Source organism: Poecilia reticulata, linkage group LG12 (genome assembly GCF_000633615.1).
Source record: "Poecilia reticulata strain Guanapo linkage group LG12, Guppy_female_1.0+MT, whole genome shotgun sequence".
Lineage (NCBI taxonomy): Eukaryota > Metazoa > Chordata > Actinopteri > Cyprinodontiformes > Poeciliidae > Poecilia > Poecilia reticulata.
Window position 1 is genome coordinate 23,065,004 of NC_024342.1, and position 22,172 is coordinate 23,087,175.

Sequence of the window (22,172 nt, forward strand, 5' to 3'; positions counted from 1 at the left end):
ATCTTTTTCTCCCTTTGCCAATTCAGATTTAATTCGGGACTCTGGCTGAGCCACTCCAAATTGTTTATATTATATAAAAATAGAACTTAAAACATAAATCTGCCAGAGATRTGAACAGTTCTGGGCTCAGCTGGGTATAAATATATATGTAAGGGAAGGACATCCTCTCTGACATTCCCTCTGCTCATGATGGAAATTTCCTGCCGGCTTTGCAGTGGAAGGCCATTCAATCACATGCATTTTAATGGATATGGGTAATGTGTCCAGTCTTAAAAGCTCTGGAAGCAATCCCTCAGGAGTTCCTCACCTCCCTGTTGTCCCCGACTTTCCCTTCGATCTTTTTCCCCCTTCATCGGGGGAATGAGTGGAGGACCCATTACAGATTAGGACTTCCCTTCACTTACCTTTTACTTCTCCTGATTGGAAAACCGCTTTTCCTCTTATTGGTTTCTTTCTCTTAAGGTAAAAGTTAAACTTTGTTTTCTCTTGTAAAGCCTCCAGGTTTTCCTCCCGTCTGTGTTTTTGACACTGGGAGCAAYGGATGCATCAGCGGATGAGACGCTCCGCAGGAGATTGRAGCAGAGGCCCGGAGTCGGGTTGTTATTCTGCCAATTATTCCCGCCCTGCCGCGGTTTTCACCTGCCGCAGTGACACTTACGGCTTCAATTCGTGGAGAATAATGGCACTTTTGGCTTCATTAAGCCAAGTGGAGAACTTTTTGAACACGGCGAAAGCTTTTCACGAAAGGCATAATGGAAAAAATTACTTTGAGTGCTTTTCTCTTCCTCAAAAACTGATCATGAAACCTGAAAAGAACATTTGTGCTTCGTTTGATTGAAGTGGCCAGAAAGTATATATATGTATTTATGTTATATGTGATTTTTATTGGAGATAATGTTTCTTTTTGTCAATGCCAGATGGATAAAAATGCATACCATAGGACAAAAGGAAAACGTACTGTAGATTTGTGACAGAAATCTCCTCTCAGAAGGTCAAACACCTTCGTAGTTTYTCACATTTTTGCTTTTCCCATACATTCAGGTGAATGTGAATGAATTATAATGTAAGTAAAAACACATTTATGAAGTAATTCAGCTGAAAAAGGGAAATCTTTACATTATATTGGCCAACTGGACAAAGATGGATGCATTAAGCATTTCAATCAGTTAATTTTGATGACAGTGGATAAATTTTAATATTAAAAAATTAGACACAAACACACACATAATCTAAATGATTGAAGCAGATTGAACAGATTACCTTTATTTCAGTTTGGCTTTTTTTGCACCAACACATATAGGTAACCAGTTTCTCTAAGTCACGTGTGTCAAACTGAAGGTCCGTGGRCCAAATCTGATCCACCACAGCGTTTTATGTRGCCCTCTAGATTCTAGACTAAACACTAAATGTGCTTAAATATCATGTTATCAATCAAATCAATGCAGTTTTTATCTGTTTACTGTCAAATTATATCAATTTCTCCAGTTTCTTGATAATTATCATGGAAAWTTACTGAAAATCAACAAATTCCCACACTAAGTGGGAGTTTATTGCAGATTCTTCTCAAAAATTGTCTAAAGCTTTCTTACTAAATAGCTGCCTCATCTTTGATATCGGATTATAATAGTCCATGATCTACATAGCGAGAAATAAAAAGTTGCATTTATCGTCAGAAATAAGCGCAAATATTTCCAAATTAACCACAAATACTTAGACTTTTATTGCAAAACATCACAAAAAAAATAACAAAATCCTGGAGGGACTGAAAAGATGTTCAATAATATTTAATTTTAAGAATTCATTAATGAGGGCTGCACAGTGGCGCAGTTGGTAGAGCTGTTGCCTTGCAGCAAGAAGGTTCTGGGTTCGATTCCTGGCCCCAGTCTTTCTGCATGGAGTTTGCATGTTCTCCCTGTGCATGGTGGGTTTTCTCCGGGTACTCCGGTTTCCTCCCACAGTCCAAAAACATGACTGTCAGGTTAATTGGTCTCTCCAAATTACCGAGTGTGTGTGTGCATGGTTGTGTGTCCTGTGTGTCTCTGTGTTGCCCTGCGACAGACTGGCGACCTGTCCAGGGTGCCCCGCCTCTCGCCCAGAACTTTAGCTGGAGAGGCACCGGCAACCCTCCAGACCCCACTGAGGGACAAGGGTGTTAGAAAATGGATGGATGAATTCATTAATATTTATTAATATTTTAAGTTTGTTAATAGGTTTTATCAATGCATTCTGGCACTTCTGGCCCTTTAAGAGTATTCATGATCTTGATTTGGCCCAAAACAAAAATGTTCTAGATAGTTTAGATCAGGGTTGGGCAGCTCCAGGCCTGGAGGGCCGGTCTCCTGCAACTTTTAGAGGCGTCTCTACTTCAACACACCTGAGTCAAATAATAAGGTCGTTAGCAGGACTATGGAGAACCTGACTGCATTCAGGAGGTGATTCAGCTATTGGATCCAGGTGTGTTGTACCTGGATCCAATAGCTGAATCTTAGACATCTCTTAGACATSTAAGAGTTGCAGGACACCGGCCCTCGAGGACCAGGATTGCCCACCCCTGGTTTAGATGCTCTATGTTACGCCTGAAATGTGGAGACAGGACTAAAGAAAAACAAAATTAAGTTGTGCGCCTTTCCTTCAGTATCCAGGATGGACTCTGAAGACCGACGGCTCTTTGGTGATGGCGACGGTCAATGAGGACGCAGAGGGCAGCTACAGCTGCACTCCATACAACAGCTACGGCACCATGGGGCCGTCTGGACCCACCAGGGTGGTTCTGCAGGTCGGTACGAACACGTGGGTCACCTGMTGAAAGGTCACGCTTAACAAGAGCCAAAGCTCATTTCAGCAAGACTCCTTCATGTTGATAACAGGTGCTACATCATGTTTATGGCAGTGTAATGTCTCACCCCTTCAAATAAAGTGTTATCCAAATATCTTAGTACATATGAAATGAAACYAAACTAATATACAAGTTACTTTTCTGCAGAAAATGAAAGCTTGTTTTAAGTCGGTAATTCCTTAATATTGATTCCAGTTTCAGATTACTTTACTTGTAACAAGATATTTTACCCCATATCATAAGTTAATTAATCTACTAGTTCTTTTTATCAGAAATAACCAATTATTGACTTAAAAAAGCTCATATTTTAAAAGTTACCTTTTACRCTGATCGATTTGTGAAAAACGCTAATGGAGATGTCATTAATCTCTCTCGTTTTGTATTTGCTCATCATTTGGCCGCACATTCATCAAACTTTTTCACATTTATTAATTTACTTCTCTTTCTCTRTGATGAAATATTAAAATATTCAAATATTGCTGCCAGAAACTGAGGTTACGATGACATGTTGTCACATCATAACCTCAAACTGTAATATATTTTATTGGGACTGAAATCGACTGACCAACACAAACTTGTGTAAAATTGTGAAGTAAAGAAAACAATTTCCTACCTAGAATACTGGCTGACCTTTGACTAGGCCATTCTAACGCCTGAAAAGTTTCGTTGCAGCTCCTCCAGAGTAACTTTGAGCCTCTCGGCTGCTTCCTCAGATCAGTTCTGTGTTTTCAGTTGGGCGGCCATGTTGTGGTAGTTTATGCTAATTAGTTGCTATGGTAACTAGAGGAAATATGGACATAATGAGTTTTATTAGTATAAAAAATGTGTATGATTACTACTGTTTATGTCTTTGTGTTTGAATAAAAAGTGTTTGGTTTGAATTTATGTGTTTTTAAACCTATTCGACATTAAATCTCTATTCAAATCCAGCAKGATGACTTTTCTCACTGTGTATTAAGAAACATTTACTTGACCTTTTCCCGCCGACCTTTAGAGGCCCTCCCACATTAATAGAAGTCAACTTGGCCCGACTACAACGATGTTGCTTAACTGGGGAGTTAATTGTGTGGCTAATCCTCTTGTTATTAAGATAATCTAGTCCAAGGCGGCGCTAATCCAGTCTGGAAATCCCTTGTTTTGCTTTGCTGCGATGTCCTTGATTCAGCTTTCTGCTTTGGCGCTTGGCAGGAYCCCCCGTCTTTCAGCATCACTCCAGCCGAGGAATACAGGCGGGACGCCGGCAGGACGCTGCTCATCCCCTGTCAAGGAAACGCAGCCGCAGCAGCCACCTGGAGCAAGGTAAGCCTGAAATAAATAAAAATAAAAATATTCTAAATTAAAACTTGTATTTTCTCTTTAACCAAAGCTGCTTGTCTCTCTATGAAACAAATGTTACCGAAAGCCTAATAATGGATAATTAAACCCTTAAATTGGGCAGGAAATGCATTGTGAGTCCAACTCTTCCCTGGCGGCCATATTGATAGACTGTTGCTGATTATCCACAGAAAAGGTTTTATGTTCCTGTCAGATTARGAATAGTAATGACAGCAATATCTCTGGCAGTACCAGAGGTAACCAGGATCCAAACTTCATGGCYGCATGTGACACCGAATGGATTACTGCAGCCCAATACTAATCYGTAGGCCRGACTCCYGCTTCATCCCAACGTCACGCTCTGACACTTCGACCCGAAGCAGAGAGCGACCCGGACCTGGAGGGAACGGGCCGGAGTTCACTGGAGACAGTCCAGAAGACTTAGAGTAGCTGACTGCTTCACACTCATCCATCCATCCATCCATCCATCCATCCATCCATCCATCCATCCAATGTAGCTCTTAGATCAGTAACATTTCGGCGTTGTGTGTTTAAATATCATTTGTCTAAATCGTCGTCTCCTCGTCTCTCCAAAGCTTCGTTGACGGTTTAATAAACTGGTTTCTAAATCCTCCCAGAGTTTCTCTGCTGCGGCCGAGGAAATGACGAGGAGGTTTTGGAGTGTYGGAGATGAAATGTTCCCTGCAGCAAGACGCAGCTCAGTCATTTCACACACTCGCCTTTGGCGATCCAGTCAAAGCCCAACGGATTTCACACAATCCCCTGCGATCTATTATCCACATCGTCCATTTCACCTGGATAGAAGCCACATTATCAGGATAAAGGCCAGACTATCTCCAAGAAGAGAGCAGAGAAACGCCAGAGAAAGGGACGACGAGGGGAAGCATGACTGTTTTTCCACGGCAGGGATTTAGAAAGAAACCAGTCTGGAAAGAGTTACTTTAACTCTGATTTACTCTGGACTAAGTTGACCCATATAGTTCACATGTAATCATCTAAAGTTGAGTTGTTGTCCTGAACATCTCAACTGCAGGGAGATTATGAAAATATTCTAAWATTGTTTTATCAGTTTTATCTCGTTTTATTCTGCTTTGCTWTAACTGAGAGATCATCTCTGGTATCTCATTCATTCCTTTAACRCGTTTTGTCAGATCASTACCACCAACATTTGTGTTTTATTGGGTTTTTAGGTAATAAACCCACAAAGTTTAATAAAATACATAATTTTTAAGTATTTAGCATCTGAAAATTACATTAGGYAAGTTTTATAAAAATATTTTTCTATATATTCCACTGCGTCTTTACAGTATGAGACAAATAATTTGTGAAAAAAATCACCTTCTTCCTGTGCTGAACTAGAAACAACCAATCAGTCAGGAGGCCGGACTTAGCGCTGCCAATCACCACTCTCCCTTTTCTCTCTGCTAAGCTGCAGCTAACGCAGCCTGTTGAGAATGCTATGGCTAATTAGCATGGGTTTCTTGTAACAAGCAAGTCGTTTCTAGCACATTTATCGTGTGTACAGAAGATTGATTGGCAGCACTAAGACCCGCCTCCTGGCTCTGATTGGAGGTGGAGGAGATCGATCTTTTTACAGATTATCTGTCTCATATCAGGACATGATGACAAATTCAACGAATATGTAAAAATTAAAATGTATACTCGAGCTTTAAGGCACCACTAAAGTTGTATTTTGCTTGAAAGTGGCCACGTTTTGTCAGATCACAGCCAACATTTATGTTTTTCTGGGTTTTTAGGTAATAAATAAAGTTGCAGAAAATCATGTGAAAGTAAAAGATACATAATTTTGTGAAAACTGAAAGTATTTTAAGATTTCTGTTCTTTATAAATTAGTGTACTGTTTTCTTTTTTTTGTTTTTAGGTTGACCCAGTTCGTTCTGTTTCTTACTCCATCGAACCCAACGGCTCCTTGCTGCTGCAGCCTCTTCTGAAGGACCACCAGGGGGAGTGGGAGTGCAGCGTCTCCAACCGCGCTGCGTCCTTAGAGACCCGCACACGAGTCTTTGTCCTGGGTGAGTCCGACGTGTTTCAGGTGATCAGTAAAATAAACAGCAAACATGCTAACATGGCAGAAACCAACACACATGGTCTCTGGATGTTCAAAACGAAGTATGCAAGTATTCTGATAGAAAGTTTGGTGGAAGGAAAAAGTGAAGAAGGGGAAAAATGGCTAAGACCCATGTAACAAACAACTCTTCATCTACCCCCTTTTAAATAAACTAATATATTTGCTAAACAATTTTCACATGGCTGCTGTGCACCTTTTTTCCTTCCACTAAACTTTCCATCAGCATCCAGCGCTCTGAACAACCTTTTTTTTTTTCAGCAGCAGTCTTCTCTTTTTTTGGCCTTTTTTAGCTATTTTTTTCAATAGTACCATGATTACATGATTTACTACCACATTTTTCCTCCCACTAAACTTTCCATGAGTATATATGGATCCAGCACTCTGAACTGTGATCTTTTTTAGTAGCAGTCTCCCACCCAAAAAAGAAAATGCTAAAAAGTGCTTTTTTTTTTTTTGAGATGGCGGTTCATGATCACGTTACCATACTTTTTCCTTCCACTAAACTTTCCATGAGTATATTTGCATGCAGCACTCTGAACAGTTATCTATTTTAGCAGCAGTCTCCTCCCAAAAAAGAACATGCTAAAAAAATACTTTTTTTTGGTTTTTTTTATTTTATTTTATTTTTTAAGATGGCGTGTATTGATCACATGTTACCATATTTTTTCCTTCCACTAAACTTTCCATGAGTACATTTGCATGCAATGCTCTGACCGGCCACCAGGGGGAGTGGCAGTGCAGTAGTCTTCTTCTTTGGTCTTTTTAAAGTATTTTTTGATATGACATATCATGCTCACTTGATCTACTGCGACCTTTTTTCTTCCCACTAAACTTTCTGAGTATATCTGCATCCAGCACTCTGAACGTTCATCTATTTATTTTTAGCAGCTATCTCCTTTTTTGAGATGGTGCATCATGATTACATGAGCAGTTTCCTGTCTTAAAATCTCCTCGGTCCACCTGTACCAGCCGGCGCCTCCGCTYCGCTCTGCTCCGCCTCCGACGTATAAATGCAGAACTTCAGTAGCTGCACCTCTGACCTTCTGCTCCGTCAGGTATCTGGAGCGCTGGCTGGTTTCCACCAACTCCTCTCCTCTCCTCTGCTCTCGCTGCAGGAACCAGTCCCCACGCGGCCGCCGCGCTGGCCGTCTCTCCTGGGCCGAGCCGGGCCAACCTGTCCTGGGAGGCCGGCTTCGACGGGGGATCAGCGCAGACGTTTTCAGTCTGGTGGGTGTAAAGCCTCCCGCTCTCCTCTCGGGCCGTAACCATGGCGACCATCGACAGCCCCGGCATTGCTCTATTGATCTCCGGGATGAGGAATTCATTTATCTGCTATCACCTCTCGGCGGAGTGGAGTGTAGCTTTACGATGCTTCGGCCCCGAGAGCGACGATAGAGAGCGGCTGATAAAAGCCGACGTAATAAGCTTGTTTCTTTTGTGAGTCAGAGTTTTTATCATCCAGCCGTGACCTTCAGGGAGTTTATTTGGGGTTTTATGTGACAGAATGGAAGTAGAAACGGATTCAGACGAACTTCACTCAAACAGAACGGGAATAAAACTCATTTTTGTTTTGGGCCAATCCAGATCGTGAATGCCAGAAACACTGTGCCAGAATGTATTGATAAAACCGATTCATTTTTAAATCCTTAAAATTTAATATTATTGTTGAACATCTTTTCAGTCCCTTTAGGATTTTGTGATGTTTTTTGTAATTTTTTTGTGGTTCTGATTTGTAAATATCTGCAATATTTTCACTTACGTTTGTTCCAAATTTGTGGTGATTAGAAGCCAAATGCTGTATAGAACTTATTTTTCCCCTGTTTTATTCTAGTTGCAATCAGTTTTATTGTTTGTTTTTTAAGTTTTGCTACAAATTTTGAATTGGATTCAAGTTTGGACTTTGACTAGGACATTCTAACATGTTAATGTGCGTAAGATTAATCTCTTGAAGGTGAACCTTCACCCCAGTCTCGAGTCTTTTTTAGTCTTCTATTTTATTAAGCCCGAAGATTAATTAAGTTGCCTCACAAATTTCTCAAGAGTTGCTGTAGATGCTCCTGTAGCAGTCCGTATTACAGCCAGTCTGAAGAAGCCTCTGACTGGAGACACTGTTTCTGAATGTTTTTACACGTATTTGCTCTTTTTTAACAGAAAACAATCAGCGGATGTGTTTTGTTGAGCTCAGACTCATTTTCACATTGAATCTGATCCAGTTTCTGCTTTTATGTTTTGTTTATGCCACCTGACATGGACAGAATTCATGGCAGCTTGTTTTTGTATTTCATTCCATTTAAACTTTGTCTTTAAAAGGATCGTATTGTTCTCTGACAGACGGTTTCACTTTTCACACGTCTTAAAAAGGCGGAGAAGGGTCAGATGACTGAGAGTAAAAAAAACACCTTTTGCATGAAGTTATCTTAAAGAATCGAACCACTTCACTTCACTTGCATCAAAGCTCTCCTTTTATTTTCAGACTGACTGGAATATTTTCCTGTCGTTCTGAATAGGTTAATGATTATTTTTTTCTTCTTAAAGCCCTGAAGGTCAGATAAAAGCTTCTTCTCTGGTAGAAACATGAAAATCACACCTAATTGGAGTTGCGTGCGCTCTGTGCAATATCGGCGATCCATCAGAGCTTGTCTCTGCCGCAAAATCCCGAGCAGATGATGAGCATGAATGATTAATGAAACCTACTTTCCTGTCATGTTTCATACAGCCAGACTCCCAGAAGCCCCTGCTGCTGTTTTGTTCTCACTCCTCCTCCTCCTCTCTCGGTCTCTCCGGCTCCACAGGGTGAAGAGGATTTCGGCGAGCGGTGGCGACGGGAGGCAGGAATGGTCCTCCGTACCCGTTCCCGCCTCATCCGGCACCAGCCTGCAGGTTTTGGGCCTTTCTCCCGCCACCGACTACCAGTTCAGCGTCTTGTCTCAGAACAAGTTTGGCACAGGGCCTTTCAGCGAGATCGTAACAGCACGCACTTTGGGTCAGTCCAGTTTTTCTGGTTTGCTCTATTTTTTTATATATTTTTTTTGTCTTTGCAGAGCTGGAACAAGGTTTCTACTGTTGGCCAAAACCAAATATTTACACACAACCTGCTTCTCTCAGTAGCTGTAAAAGCCAAAAAATTTAAAGTAGGAAAATAAATTAGCCAGTTCTGAAAAAAGCTTTAGGATGAGGTGGTTTAGAAACTGATATATTTCACAAAACTGCAGTTGAAACACTTTTTTTGCACCACATGACCAACAGGCGGATGTTACTACTGGCAGAAACGCCAAAGAGAGTCTGACTTTCAGCAGAGAGAAAAAAAAAACTTTTTTATGCAAATACTGGTAGTTGTATTCAAGTAAAAGTAAAAAGTAGCCGCCATGAAGTTACTCAAGCTCCACCCAGGCGTTTTCAGCTGAATGGTTGCCATGGAGATCAAAGCCACACTCCAGGAAATTATATTTAACATGATGTAAAGTAGATTTTATGTAATGCTGCCCCTTTAATTGTTTTCTCCTCAGTGGAGCTAAGGTTAGCTTCTCGTCCTCCTTCGTTCCAAACGCTCTGGGTTCTGCTTTGATTTAATTTCTTCCCTCTGATTGACTGAAAGTCTCCGATTCTCCCCGCATTAGATCCTCAGGAGAGGAGCGTCAGACCGAAGCCCCCCGCCTCGCTGTCAGCTAATCAGAGCTCAGCAGGTGTCATCCTGCAGTGGGCCCTCCCTGACGCCCAGCAGCCGCCCATCACAGGCTTCGTCCTCCAGTCCCGCTCCGCCACCGCAGCAGAGGACTGGTTTAATCTGGAGGAGAACATCAACGCCAGCAGCAGCCACTTCCTGGTCAGGAGTCTGCAGAAGGTAAAGAGCCGGTCGCTCTGCCCTCTGGTTCCGTCTGTGCTGCAGTGGATTCAGTTTGTAGACGACATGTCAGTCATCACTTCCATCTTTTATTTTTTTATTCCCTCCCTGTGCCTGTCTCATCTCCCCCGTCCCTCTCCTGTACGGGTCCACATGAATTCAAATGAACTTCATTAGCATTGCAGACAGCGCTGTGTGTTGACAAAGTGTGGCTTCATCCTCCCTGTGTGTGTGTGTGTGTGTGCGTGCGTGCATGCGTGTGTGTGTGCGTGTGTGTGTGTGTGTGTGTGTGTGTGGTTTCAGGACCGTGTGTACGAGCTGCGGATGCTTTCTCGTCGGGGGGAGCTGCTGAGCGAGCCCGGTCCATCAGTCAACGTCTCCACCGCAGGTAGGAGTTTGAGAGAGAGCAGCCTCTCCTCTCCTCTCCTCTCCTCTCCTCTTCAAAGTGACGCCGTCGCTCCTCWGCGAGAGGAATCAGAGCGAGACCCCTGGGAACGATGCCCATTTCAAGCCCGGCCCACAGAAATAGCTACACTAATGTTTTTTTTCGTCGTCTTGTTCGACTTTTATTTGTGTGTGACGTGAATGTTAAATCAGACGTAGGAGTCAATCAGGCCTCGTCGCTGCAGCCTCAACTCAAATCTGCTTTTGTTTAAACAGCTGTGCTGAGCTTCAGTCATCTGGCTGCAAAACAAACATGTTCAGAGTTTGATTATGATGATCAGGCTCCATCAGGAAACCAGACTAACAATTAAATTTAAAAAATCTATACATTAGTACCCAAACCATTATAATATGACAATGACTGATATGTTAAGACATTTAAATTGTAAAGAAAGAAATTAAATAATGAGTTAATCTGCAGTTAAGCTTTCAGGATTGCAGAAAGACAACAATGAGAATAATTATTAAGAGGGAGATATAAAAATTTAATTAAATGGACTCTTTCAGAGAACTGGGCTCACAAAACGATACAAAGAAATGTTTCAAAAATAAATTGGTAAAAGATCATGTTGACTAATCAACATTTAGTTTGAACAAATGGTTTAAAACGTCCTAATCTGAGTTTATTAATTAATTTATTTATTTTCAAACCGTTTTTTAAAAACAAGGAGAGAAAACATATGAATACATAACCAAGAACAAAATAATTATCTTAAAACTAATTTTCTGTTTGAAAAGAAGCAAAAAGAAATGAACACTAATTTATCCCTACCTCTTATCACAATTTAATGAAATATATCGACTCAATAATTATCAAAAATTTGTAATTAAAACCGTGTTATAATATTCATGTGCTTCTACAATATACTGGGCGAAGCAGCCAACAAAAAAATTACGTTACAGACAAAATTATCACAAAATAACTTGCAAGACAAAATAACTTACAAGAYAAGAAAATCTACATAGTAATAATAACAATAGTAGTAACAGTTGTACTGAGTTTTGTGACTTAAATGCTGTCACTTGGAATTTAGTCATTTATTTTCCTACTTGTGGCTAAACTTAGTCACTTATTTGTTTGTTCTCAGTGACGGAGAGCTTTGCGGCTACGTCTACGTTTGTCCCGGAGCCGTTGCTAGCCGGTGTGCTAGCCGGGATCGGCTTCATGTTTCTGGCGCTGGTCTTGCTGCTCGGTTCTGCCTGCTTGGTCAACCGCAGGAGGGACCGTCGCCACAGGAAGACGGAGAATGGTAAGTATTCATCCTCCAGTGAAGACTCAGCACATTTTAATGAACTGCATGTTGAATGTGATCATTTATTCAGTAAAATATCGAGCCACTTCATATCTGCGAAATAAATTATTGTTCATGGATTTAGGAATTATCTTGTCCCTTCCTCATCCATCCAGTTGTAAAAATTATGGATGTTGTTCATGTTGCTTGCTGATTTGTGTAATTTCTCAATAGGCAAACTTTAGCTAGCCTAGTTGCCTTGAGTCATCAAAGGGATCCAAGATTAGTTTAACATGTTGGCCTAAATATGTTGTAATTTTTCTATTAGCGAAAACATTGCTGTTTGTGGTACACCAAAACTCATAATTACTTCAAAAACATTTACATCTTTTGTTATATTTTTCACCCATGGAGGTCGCCATTTTTAAACCTGCTGGGTTGATGATGCACAATGGTCCAATCTGTACTGGAATCTACAGAGTAAACACAGAAAGGCTACCTTTACCTGTTCATATTATATTTGGTAAGTGTAATTTTAGATGAAGCCACATGGTGTCACTTTTGGCTGTAATTTAAAAACAAACCAGTAAGGTGAATCTGGATAATTCCCCACATGGCAAACAAGGAGAGAGCAGGAGCAGAACACAACTTCCAAAGGATGTACATTTGTGCCCTCAACATTTTTCTCCAGAAGACTTGGAGTCCTTTGTACGAGCAAAATTCGGCACTGGAAGCTCTTTTACGTTCTAACAGAGCTCTGCGCCAGTAGCAGGACGTAACGTTGCACTACTGGCGCCCCATTACGTCTGGACCAGACACAGAGCTATAGAAGTACTTACCGGATCACACAGTCCAACCTGAAGTACGTGTCACTCATTGTTTCATTTACGAAGGCAGCAGCAGCAGTAAACACCGGCTGCTATGGCCAACTCTGTCCTCTTCCTCTGTTTGGTCCTCCTCATCTTCATCACCTCTTGTGATTTTTACATTCCCATTGATTTCAACGTGCTCCAGTTCAAATTAAAAAGACATTACTCATGCTGTTTTGGCTGGACCCAGCCAGGCAGAGAGACATCATGCATTTCAGCCTGAACAACATGTTCCTGTGACAATATTTTATTAACATTTCTAAAAACTAAATGACCTACAGTATTATTACTGTATTCTTACAACTAATATATTTCTCAAATAAAGTCTACTGTTACAACTAATCGTGGATCCTTCTAATGGGCTCTTGATGGGGTTGATTGGTTTTCACTTCCTGGTCAGAAAGTCATGCACCATCTCACACCTCATCCCTCCCTTTCAGAACCCCTTCCTGCCATCTATAAGTGCTCCCCGTCAATGTGAGTACCCCTTTATCACTCCACTGCAATATTAGACAGTAACCTTTCCCTTTTTCCTTCCTTTGAATGTGCTGAAAATGCCAACAGGTTTCTGTTTAATCTTATCTCCCTCGTGATGATCTATCCACGCTCCTGGCTGAGCTTAAATGCAGTCAGTTTTTCTTCCACTTACAAATCTCTCTCCTCTGCCCTTCCCCATCTTTCCCCTCACTCTCACAGTAAGACTTCAGGCTCCAGTAGTCCAGACAGTCTGTTGAAGAAAAGCCTCCTCCCAGCCAGCTCCCACTACCCCACAATGTCTTTCACCACTTCCTCCTCTCAGACGGACTGCTCCACTTTGAGCACAGAGAATAACCATCGGCGCAAGACTCTAGAGCCAACCTACAGCAGAAGCCGCCTTACCAAGACAACTTCTTTAATTTCTCCCTCCATTGAGTTGATCTCTAGAGGTCCGGATGGCCGGTTTGCAGTCGGTGACTATGACACATTGAGTGTTAACAACAGAACAATTTCCAGAGCCAAAAGATCTGTGTCACTCCACTTGGAAAAGGAGGACAAGAAAGACCTGCCGCGTGTGCTTTCTGTTGACGTTCCTTCGTTTAAACTGGAGGGTGATTTAAGTCAAATCCGCAGCTTGGGTCAACTCCCGCCACTTCAGGAAAACTACATTGTTTCGCCTGATCAGAACAGCTTGTACTCAAACACCAGTTTTTGCACCATGCCTTGTCTCAGCAGAAATACTGGACTGCCTCCAGTATTTCCCGTCCTCCCACATCTCCGAGCCAGCATCGGTCAGCCTTCAACAACAGCGAGCAGTTTGGTTCTCCAAATGGAACATGAACGTGAGAAAGGGAACCTTAGTCGGTGCCTGAGGCTGGCACAGGAGAGGGAAGAAATGGAAAGGGAGCTTCGGTTGTACACACTAGATAGAAACTCCATGAAAGTCAAGACAGAGCAAAGAGAAACAAGCAATGGGGACGAAAGTGTTGAGAGTCTTATGTGGGAATACAAAAGCAGGACCTTGCCAAACATTTATCGTGGTAAGGAGAGATCTAGATACCTTACATCGTCCTCAACCAACTGGGAAGCCCATCCTTATGACTCAAGTTCAACTTTGAATCCAATCAGAGATAATTTGAATACATCTCCCCCTTCCATTCCTTCTTTTTCTCCCTATTTTCTTGAATTATTTACCAAGAAACCCAATGGAGTCCGCCACTCTTTTGTTGACAGCTCAACTCTCCCTCACCAGAGGTGTCGAGTAGATCCACCACAAGGCTACGATAGTCCAAGACGATTCTCATCCTTTGACCCCCAAACAAGTGACTCATTCCACAGTCCACAAAAAGAAAACAATCTCAGTAATGGCACAATGTTTCACAACAACAGAAACACTCCAGATACAGTAAGAGACTCTACAAGATTGGACGAAATGCTCAGTGAACCAATTGGTTCAGTTGGCAAAGAGTCGTATGTCGAGATGAGCGTAGACGAGCCGGAGTATGAGTTGCCCACGTTGCAACCTGTGAAGCCCATGTTACACCACAGGATTGCCTCTCATGTTCAACATGGCTGCTCGCTGTCTCAGAGAAGCAGGCATGAAGACATGAGAAGAAGCACAAGCTTAAATTGCAGCAGGAATGCTTCTGTCAGCAGCTTTGACATGGCCCATCACGGTCAGCAAACCTCAGGACCAGAACACTGGAGAGCTAGGACCCAAGGCTCCAAAACCTTGGACCGCAGTCAGCGAAGTCAGAGTCTAGACTTGAGGAAACAGAAGAAGAGTACTTTTCTCACACCGTCTGCATGGGTAGAGTCACTCAGCCAAGAGGACTGTTCGATTGAATTGTCTCATAAAAGTACCAAAACTGAGCAACATTTCTCAACTGCTGCGGGTCCAACTCGCAGTCCAAATCCTGATGTGCCCCATTGCCGCCAACCTAGTCCCTCAGCTTACACTGCCAATCATCCAACTCCCAATCAGGACACAATGAAGGAATCGGGTTATATTGTCAGCCTGAAGGAGGTTTCCACATACTTACCGCCCATCAGCAACGACTTGGAGGCACTGGAGGTGGACTCGGGAGGCTACGAGGAAGTGGCAGACTCCGGTGGCAGCTACAACAGCTACGCTAGCAGCGGCCGCGGCAGCATGGAGACTGCTAACGGGCATCTGCCCTTGTCTCAACTGTCCCCAGTGCTGACAGACTCACCTGCGACTGCAGAGGACACTCGGGGGGGATCAGAGCACAAGGAAGGTGGACAAACAGAACCAAAACGAAGGTGATGGGTCACACCGACTTAATGAATTTTGATTTAGTTGAAGACAATGTCAGGGATTTTAGATAATCCTCTATGGTCACTATCAATGTGAGCCCATTACTCATCAAATGTCTGAAATGTCAATAACTGGTAACTGAATAGAACAAAGCACACTTCAGAATATAATTCAGAAAAGGTTGTGCATAGAGGCTTTACATGCAAATGGTATGCTTAGCATGCTGATGCAAAAGCTATTATGTTAAAGCGCCTTTAGGACGTATTATAGGCAACCTAATAATACGTACTAAAGTCAATACATCATGCTTAGACAAATGTTTTTTTCTTTGCTTGTTAAATTTTGCCTCCTGGCGTTGGTTTGATAGCGCTAACAAAATGTCAATTTTATCATGCTAAAGCTAAAATTGCCATGAATTTTGCTGCATATAACAGCTTTAGCATGGCAGTATATACAAATTATGTTAAATACTACAATTAAATAAGTCACTCCTATAATAGTGACCATGCTAAAGCTAACATAAACATGCCAATGCTAAAACTAAAGATAATTGTGCTAAAGTTAGCATTTATAATGCTAATGTTATATTTTGTAATCTAATATACGCAGAATAATTGGTATACAATGCACATTTAGTCATGCTAAAGAATTGTCTTCCAATTTATTATGCTAATGTAAACACTAGCATACTAATGCCAATGAAGCGATTGTTAGCAAGCTAATACTAGGGCTATCATGCTAAATCTATCAAGAGTTCACTAATACTAATTCCCAACCAAAAACTAATGTAAAAAAGTAAAGCATGCTAACACTAGCGCCTGCGGCTGATGTTTTTGTTCCTCTCTAGGAGGCAGTGTTCGGTAGATGAGAATTATGAATGGGATGCTGGTGACGTCTGCTCACGGCCTGGAGAACAAGATGGTGAGAATTTTAATTTTCTAGATTGTAAATTAATGTTTTAAAGCAAAATTACTTGTTAAAATTGCACAAATTATGTGCTTAACAGATTAGTTAGTAGATTTTGATACTTATCTACATAGTAGCTCTATTTCACTATTGTCACCTAAGCTGTATACTTTATAATATTAATCTTTCTTATTTTGTATTTTTGTATTATGCAGCAAATTTACATGATCACATGCTGTTATTTAATTTTACTAATTTTTGCAGTTTTATATTTAAAGCCTCACCTCTATTGAAATATCTACAATAAATTCAGAATGAAATATTGACATTTAGATTGATTGATCAGGTCATGCGTATGGAAAAGAATATAAATTATATTGCAAAAAATAAGTCCAAAATGATAAAAATATCAAAAAAGTAAATTTTACGTGACGTATTTGGATTTGTTGACCTATTGTAGTTTTGAGAATGACATTTTAATTATTTTACCTGTTGCTATGTTTAATTTTTACACATTTTCAAATGGCAACCAAAAAATGTGAAAGATATTAAGTTTAAAAAATGAAGCAAAACACCAAGACTCGCATGACGTGGGGAAAATTTCATATCAGGGTTAAAAGTGTAAAGAAAATGCAATTACAAACATAGAAATTCTGTCCCTTTAAGGACAAATTCCTGTTTAAACCACAACTGTAACAAAAGTAATATTCTTAACCAATAAAAAAGAATGGCTCTAATATGTTCGTTAACTTTCACCGTTTGTCTTATTGAAGTAGCTTTGGATTGTGATGGAAGCCAACATTTGAAAAACTAATTTCTACAAAACTTTCTTCTGCCGGCGTGACATTTGTAAATGTATATCCTTGAACAAATTTAGAGAAAAGGTCAGGTCTCTCTTGGATAAGTCCGTTTTTAATATCCAGCCCTTAAACTGTGACTGTTTCTCACACATGGATGTTCACCATCAAGGAGATGAAATTTATACATCAAACACCAGCAGAGGTAAGAAAAATAAAATAAAAATTCACAGCTTGTAATTTCACAAACTTCTTTTCCTTTTGTACCTGCAGGCGTTCTCCCTCCACAGAAACCCGCTGCCAACCGGAGCCGTCCCAGCATGCCGCGCTGCGAGAAAGCACAGAAACGTTCCCCTGCGTTTGCGTCGCTGCCGGGGCATCAAAGCAGGCGCTCTGCTGAGCCAGAACCAGACGCCGTGCTGTTCTGACAGAGCCGCCGCTCGCCTCATCTCACCTGACGCACCGGGTGACAAAAGCTCACGCTGGAGAAAGTGAGCTCTTCTGTGATCAACCTCATTCTTTTTTTATTTAATTTGATTCCAAGAGTGGATAAAAGACGAGAGCTTTTTTTGGCAGGTTTGGTCTTTTTTAGCACAGAAATTCACATTTTATCTAATTATGCTTAGCATTTACCACAAAGATCACAAATCACTTTGTTTATTTTGCTAACTGTGGATGAATCATCAAGTATGATTTAGACAAACTCTCATGCTGTGAGATTCAGCAAAACGCACTGAAACAAAAGAAATACTTTGTTTTTTTTCCCAGCTAGTATTGATTTGCTCACTAGGGAGAAGGAATAGATCATTAAAATGTAATTTCTTGTTCTTAAATATGGGAGAATATAAATAACAAAAGGCAGTAGCTGCGTTTCCGGTACAAATATATGCAAAACTTTATCAATACTCCACAAAAATGTGGAATACGCTACCACGAATGTTTTTTTTTATAGCTAAAATCTTGTCTTATTTTGTATATTGAACCCATGTGTACAATAACATTAAACAAACTACATGGCAATTGCTCCCAATAAGCAGCTAGTAGCAGCTAGCAGCTGTTAGCAGCAATTAGCATGTGTAAAATTAAACATGGCTAAAATACACATTATTAACTGTTAAAAATATAAACAAAACACAGCAAAATTACTCATGAAACACTGTATAATACTACATTTGTCTAAAAAATGTGTTAAAATATAAGACCTTGAAAGAAAACGCAGAGCTGATCCTAAAACGTATAACAGTTACCAACGGCAACAGGAAAAGGGAGGCAGAACTGTCAGTTACTGGTTGCTATGGCACCTGCCAACTGCCAAGAGCCACGTAACAGAATTTAAAACACCAATAATTGTCTGAAGAAAGTAACTTGAGTCCCATTTGCACTGCACAGCCAGACCCGGGTTGACCCAGCAGACCCAATCATTTTTACATTTGCACTTCCAGCCGGTACCACCCGGCTCCCTGGAACCCGAGAGCTGCGGTTCCAATCGGACGGACCGGCCAGATCGGGTCGGTTTGGAGTTAGCTGCTGATTGGTTCATTGGCAAAGACCAGATCTCTGGGTCAGAGGAGCGCTAGACTTTCTCGATGGCTGTCATTTCAATATGCTGCATCAGTAAATTCCCGTCATAATCTATTCTTACCCTAAACTGGGATTACAATCGCCTCTTCAGCCAAAGATTTTAATGGTAAATGTAAATAACATTTCTCCAAATGAACCAATCAGAAGCTGTTTAGGCTGTGAACGAGGGGACTTCAGCATTTGGGCCGGGAAATCCCGCCTGCCGATGCCGAAGCGGTAGTTCAGCTGGCTGCGAGTCCAGCTCAATGCGAAACGACCAGGACCATAGCACCAATGGGACCGGGTCAAACTGAGCCGGACCGGACCCTGCAGTGCAAACTGGACTTTACTGAACTTCCATCCATCCATCCATTTTCTTGCACCCTTGTCCCTCAGTGGGGTCGGGAGGGTTGCTGGTGCCCATCTCCAGCTAGCGTTCCGGACGAGAGGCGGGGTCACCCTGGACAGGTCACCAGTCTGTCACAGGGCAACACAGAGACACACAGGACAAACAACCATGCACACACACACTCACACCTACGGATGATTTGGAGAGACCAATTAACCTGACAGTCATGTTTTTGGACTGTGGGAGGAAACCGGAGTACCCGGAGAAAACCCACCATGCACAGGGAGAACATGCAAACTCCATGCAGAAAGACCGGGGCCGGGAATTGAACCCAGAACCTTCTTGCTGCGAGGCAACAGCTCTACCAACTGCACCTCTGTGCAGCCCTATTACTGAACTTACTAAACAAAATTAATTCAAAGTCTAAATAAACACATTTTGACAAACTTCACATCTATAACATTACACACTAATTGGTGTTAGCTTCTCTGTAATGCAACTCTAAATTATTCAGGGAAAATTTCAGAAATATTTGACACTGCAGTCGAGTCCCAGTGCTACTGTAGCATTTACAAGCCAGCCAATCAGGGAGGGGCATTTATTTTCTTTGCCAATAACTGGCAAAGAAAATAAATGGAAGTAGCAGCAGTGCTAAAACAGTTTCCACTGAGCATATTAAAGCACATTAAGCATATTTGGTGTTTGAACTATTAAACAGCAGGTATAAGCGTTTTACAGGAGGTTTAAAGTATTCATGGGCTCTGTATGGCGGTATGAGCTGGATGCATCATCCAGGAATAAATCAGAATAATTTTACCTGTTTTCAGGTTTTGGTTTGAATGATTTCATAAAACTTGTTAAATAGAAGTTTTTTCTTTTCTCTCTAATTAATTTTAATCAACTCACCGGGGTTTCCATCCGTCCAACCGTTGTTTGGTTTTATCGCCTGTGATTTATTGTTGATATATTAAAAGATGTGAATATTTTTTTAATAAAAGGATAAATCAAGGCCAAAAACTAGTTAACTATACATGAATCCTCATGAGTTTCTGATTCATCTGCAGAGGCAAGAATCAAGTTTTTAAAAATGTAATTAATCAAGAATATTGCAGTGTTTTTAAAAAATCAAGCTTTTATTGTAATTATAAGGTTTAGACGTGTGAGAGGCGTAATCCTTTACACAGAGGATTAATTATGCTTTTTATCCATTTTTATTTCCTTTTGTTAGGTTTTCATGACATCTAATACATTGAAAAGAAATATAGAATAAAGATGTATTTTTTTGCAAGAGATGTTAAATTTATAACGGTTTCTTTTTAGAAAGAGAGATACTGAGCTGATTGAATGTTACAGGTTTTATTTTCAGGGAATATATTGTCATTTTCTAAAAGTTCTGGATAAGAAAAACCTCAAAAGGAATTTATAACTGTAAATTCATCATTTTAATTTGGTAGAAAAGACACATAAATTTGTTGTAAATAAATGGCTTTAAAGTATGAAACAATGGCTGCCACGTTATAGGTTGGAGATCTGAGCCGACTTTTATGCTTTTAAATCAAAGTTGCTTTATGTTTGTTAAAAATTAAAGTATGTTTTTATATTTTGAAATTGTCACGAGCTTCATTTCATGTAAGTTCAAACAATAACAGAAGAACATCCTTAGAATATTTTAAAAACAGAAGTCTGTTGATTTGCATCACATCACAATCCAGCCACGTTTAGCTCTGACTACACAAGCTGTTAGCTTAGCTTTCTTTTTATTAGCTTCCTTCATGTTTTGTTTACACAAAAGTCTGATTGTGTTTGTATTTAATTAGTATTTATGAACAAACAGTCAAATAAATACACAAATTTGAGCAAAAACAAATCAGAATTTAATCATGCTAAAGAGATGTCTAGCATGCTAATGCTAGTATTGTCCGAAAGCTAACATAAACATGCTAATACTAAAGTTAAGGACAATACAGTTGTGCTAAAAAACATAAATCTAATGTTTTAGTGCTTAGGCTAATATAAGCAGGATATTAGCCTAAGCAATATCCTGCTTATTGCTATAAGCAATAATATCCTAAGGATATTATCCTTAGCAAATAGTTAGTACTAACTAATTGTTAGTACTAATTAGTACTAGCAATACTAATTAGTATTGTTAGTAGTTAACAATACTAATGTTAGCTTTAGTATTGTGCTAACACTAACATAAACATGCCAATACTAAAGTTAAGGACAATTAAATTGTGCTAAGGTTAGCGTTTTTAATGCTGTAATGCTACAATAAATCTTTCTGTGAGGTGAGTTTTTGCCAAAAACAAAAGTTCGTTTGTTGTTGTGCCTGCTGAGCGTCCCTTTAATAAAATTCGTCACTGCAAGCATTCATGACAATGCTGACCTTTTAAGGGAACAGAAAGAAAAATTCAAATTGGATACTATTACCTGTRCTGCAGCAGGCACTCGGTCATTTTTAGCCATTCAGACGGTGAGGAAGAGGAGGAGATGATGATGATGCAGTTCAGTGTGGCACGGATCGTCATGTTCACTTCAGCGACTTTGTGATCTTTTGTTAGCGATCATTTTAGGCTTTTAGTCGCCTAATAATCAGGAGTGAGTCGTCAAAATGGCCGAAAAAGGCTAAACAATTTGTGAGCCACCTGAATCTTTGATTAACACAAAGACAGTTTAAGAGTTTTAATTTAATCAACACTTTAAAAAAGTTTGCTTCAAAGTGAAAACATGTTTATTTCTTTTAAGGAGAAGCAAGAGACGTGGTCAGGTGGTATTTTATACACTAAACAACCAAGAGAATTGGATTAAAATGTATCAAATAGTAAAAAAAAAATCTGAAAATGCAAATTTTAACACTTAAAAATGATCACAACAACCCCAGTTTAAATGTTTGAAACAAGAATTTGCAAACAGTTATGAGAATTATTGTCTAACAGTAAAATAGTTTAGAAATGAACAGTTTTAATCATGTTTACTGTATGAAATGCAACAGACTTTAAATGAAATTACATTGAATTTATTTAAAACTAGTTAGAAATCTGTCAAATCAAATAAACTACTTTTTTGTTTTTCGCCACGTTTACATGCAGAAATATAAAAAATAATGACTACATGATTCAGTTTTTGTTTTATTTTATAGTTATGTAATGGAGGAAA

At 40.2% G+C, this 22,172-nt stretch overlaps 1 protein-coding gene across 1 annotated transcript in view; it reads left to right on the forward strand.

Moving 5' to 3' along the window:
* The window catches only part of igsf9a (immunoglobulin superfamily, member 9a), a 56,541-nt gene extending 38,864 nt beyond the window's left edge, over positions 1 to 17,677 (forward strand). Inside the window, exons 9-20 of the mRNA XM_017307737.1 lie at positions 2,602 to 2,776; positions 4,025 to 4,135; positions 6,054 to 6,204; positions 7,376 to 7,487; positions 9,053 to 9,243; positions 9,878 to 10,101; positions 10,405 to 10,489; positions 11,634 to 11,795; positions 13,087 to 13,123; positions 13,343 to 15,406; positions 16,249 to 16,322; positions 17,378 to 17,677. Coding sequence (XP_017163226.1) covers positions 2,602 to 2,776; positions 4,025 to 4,135; positions 6,054 to 6,204; positions 7,376 to 7,487; positions 9,053 to 9,243; positions 9,878 to 10,101; positions 10,405 to 10,489; positions 11,634 to 11,795; positions 13,087 to 13,123; positions 13,343 to 15,406; positions 16,249 to 16,322; positions 17,378 to 17,532 — 3,541 coding nt within the window. The 3' untranslated portion in view covers positions 17,533 to 17,677. The remainder of the gene's footprint in view (positions 1 to 2,601; positions 2,777 to 4,024; positions 4,136 to 6,053; positions 6,205 to 7,375; positions 7,488 to 9,052; positions 9,244 to 9,877; positions 10,102 to 10,404; positions 10,490 to 11,633; positions 11,796 to 13,086; positions 13,124 to 13,342; positions 15,407 to 16,248; positions 16,323 to 17,377) is intronic.
* The last annotated feature ends 4,495 nt before the right edge of the window (positions 17,678 to 22,172 follow it).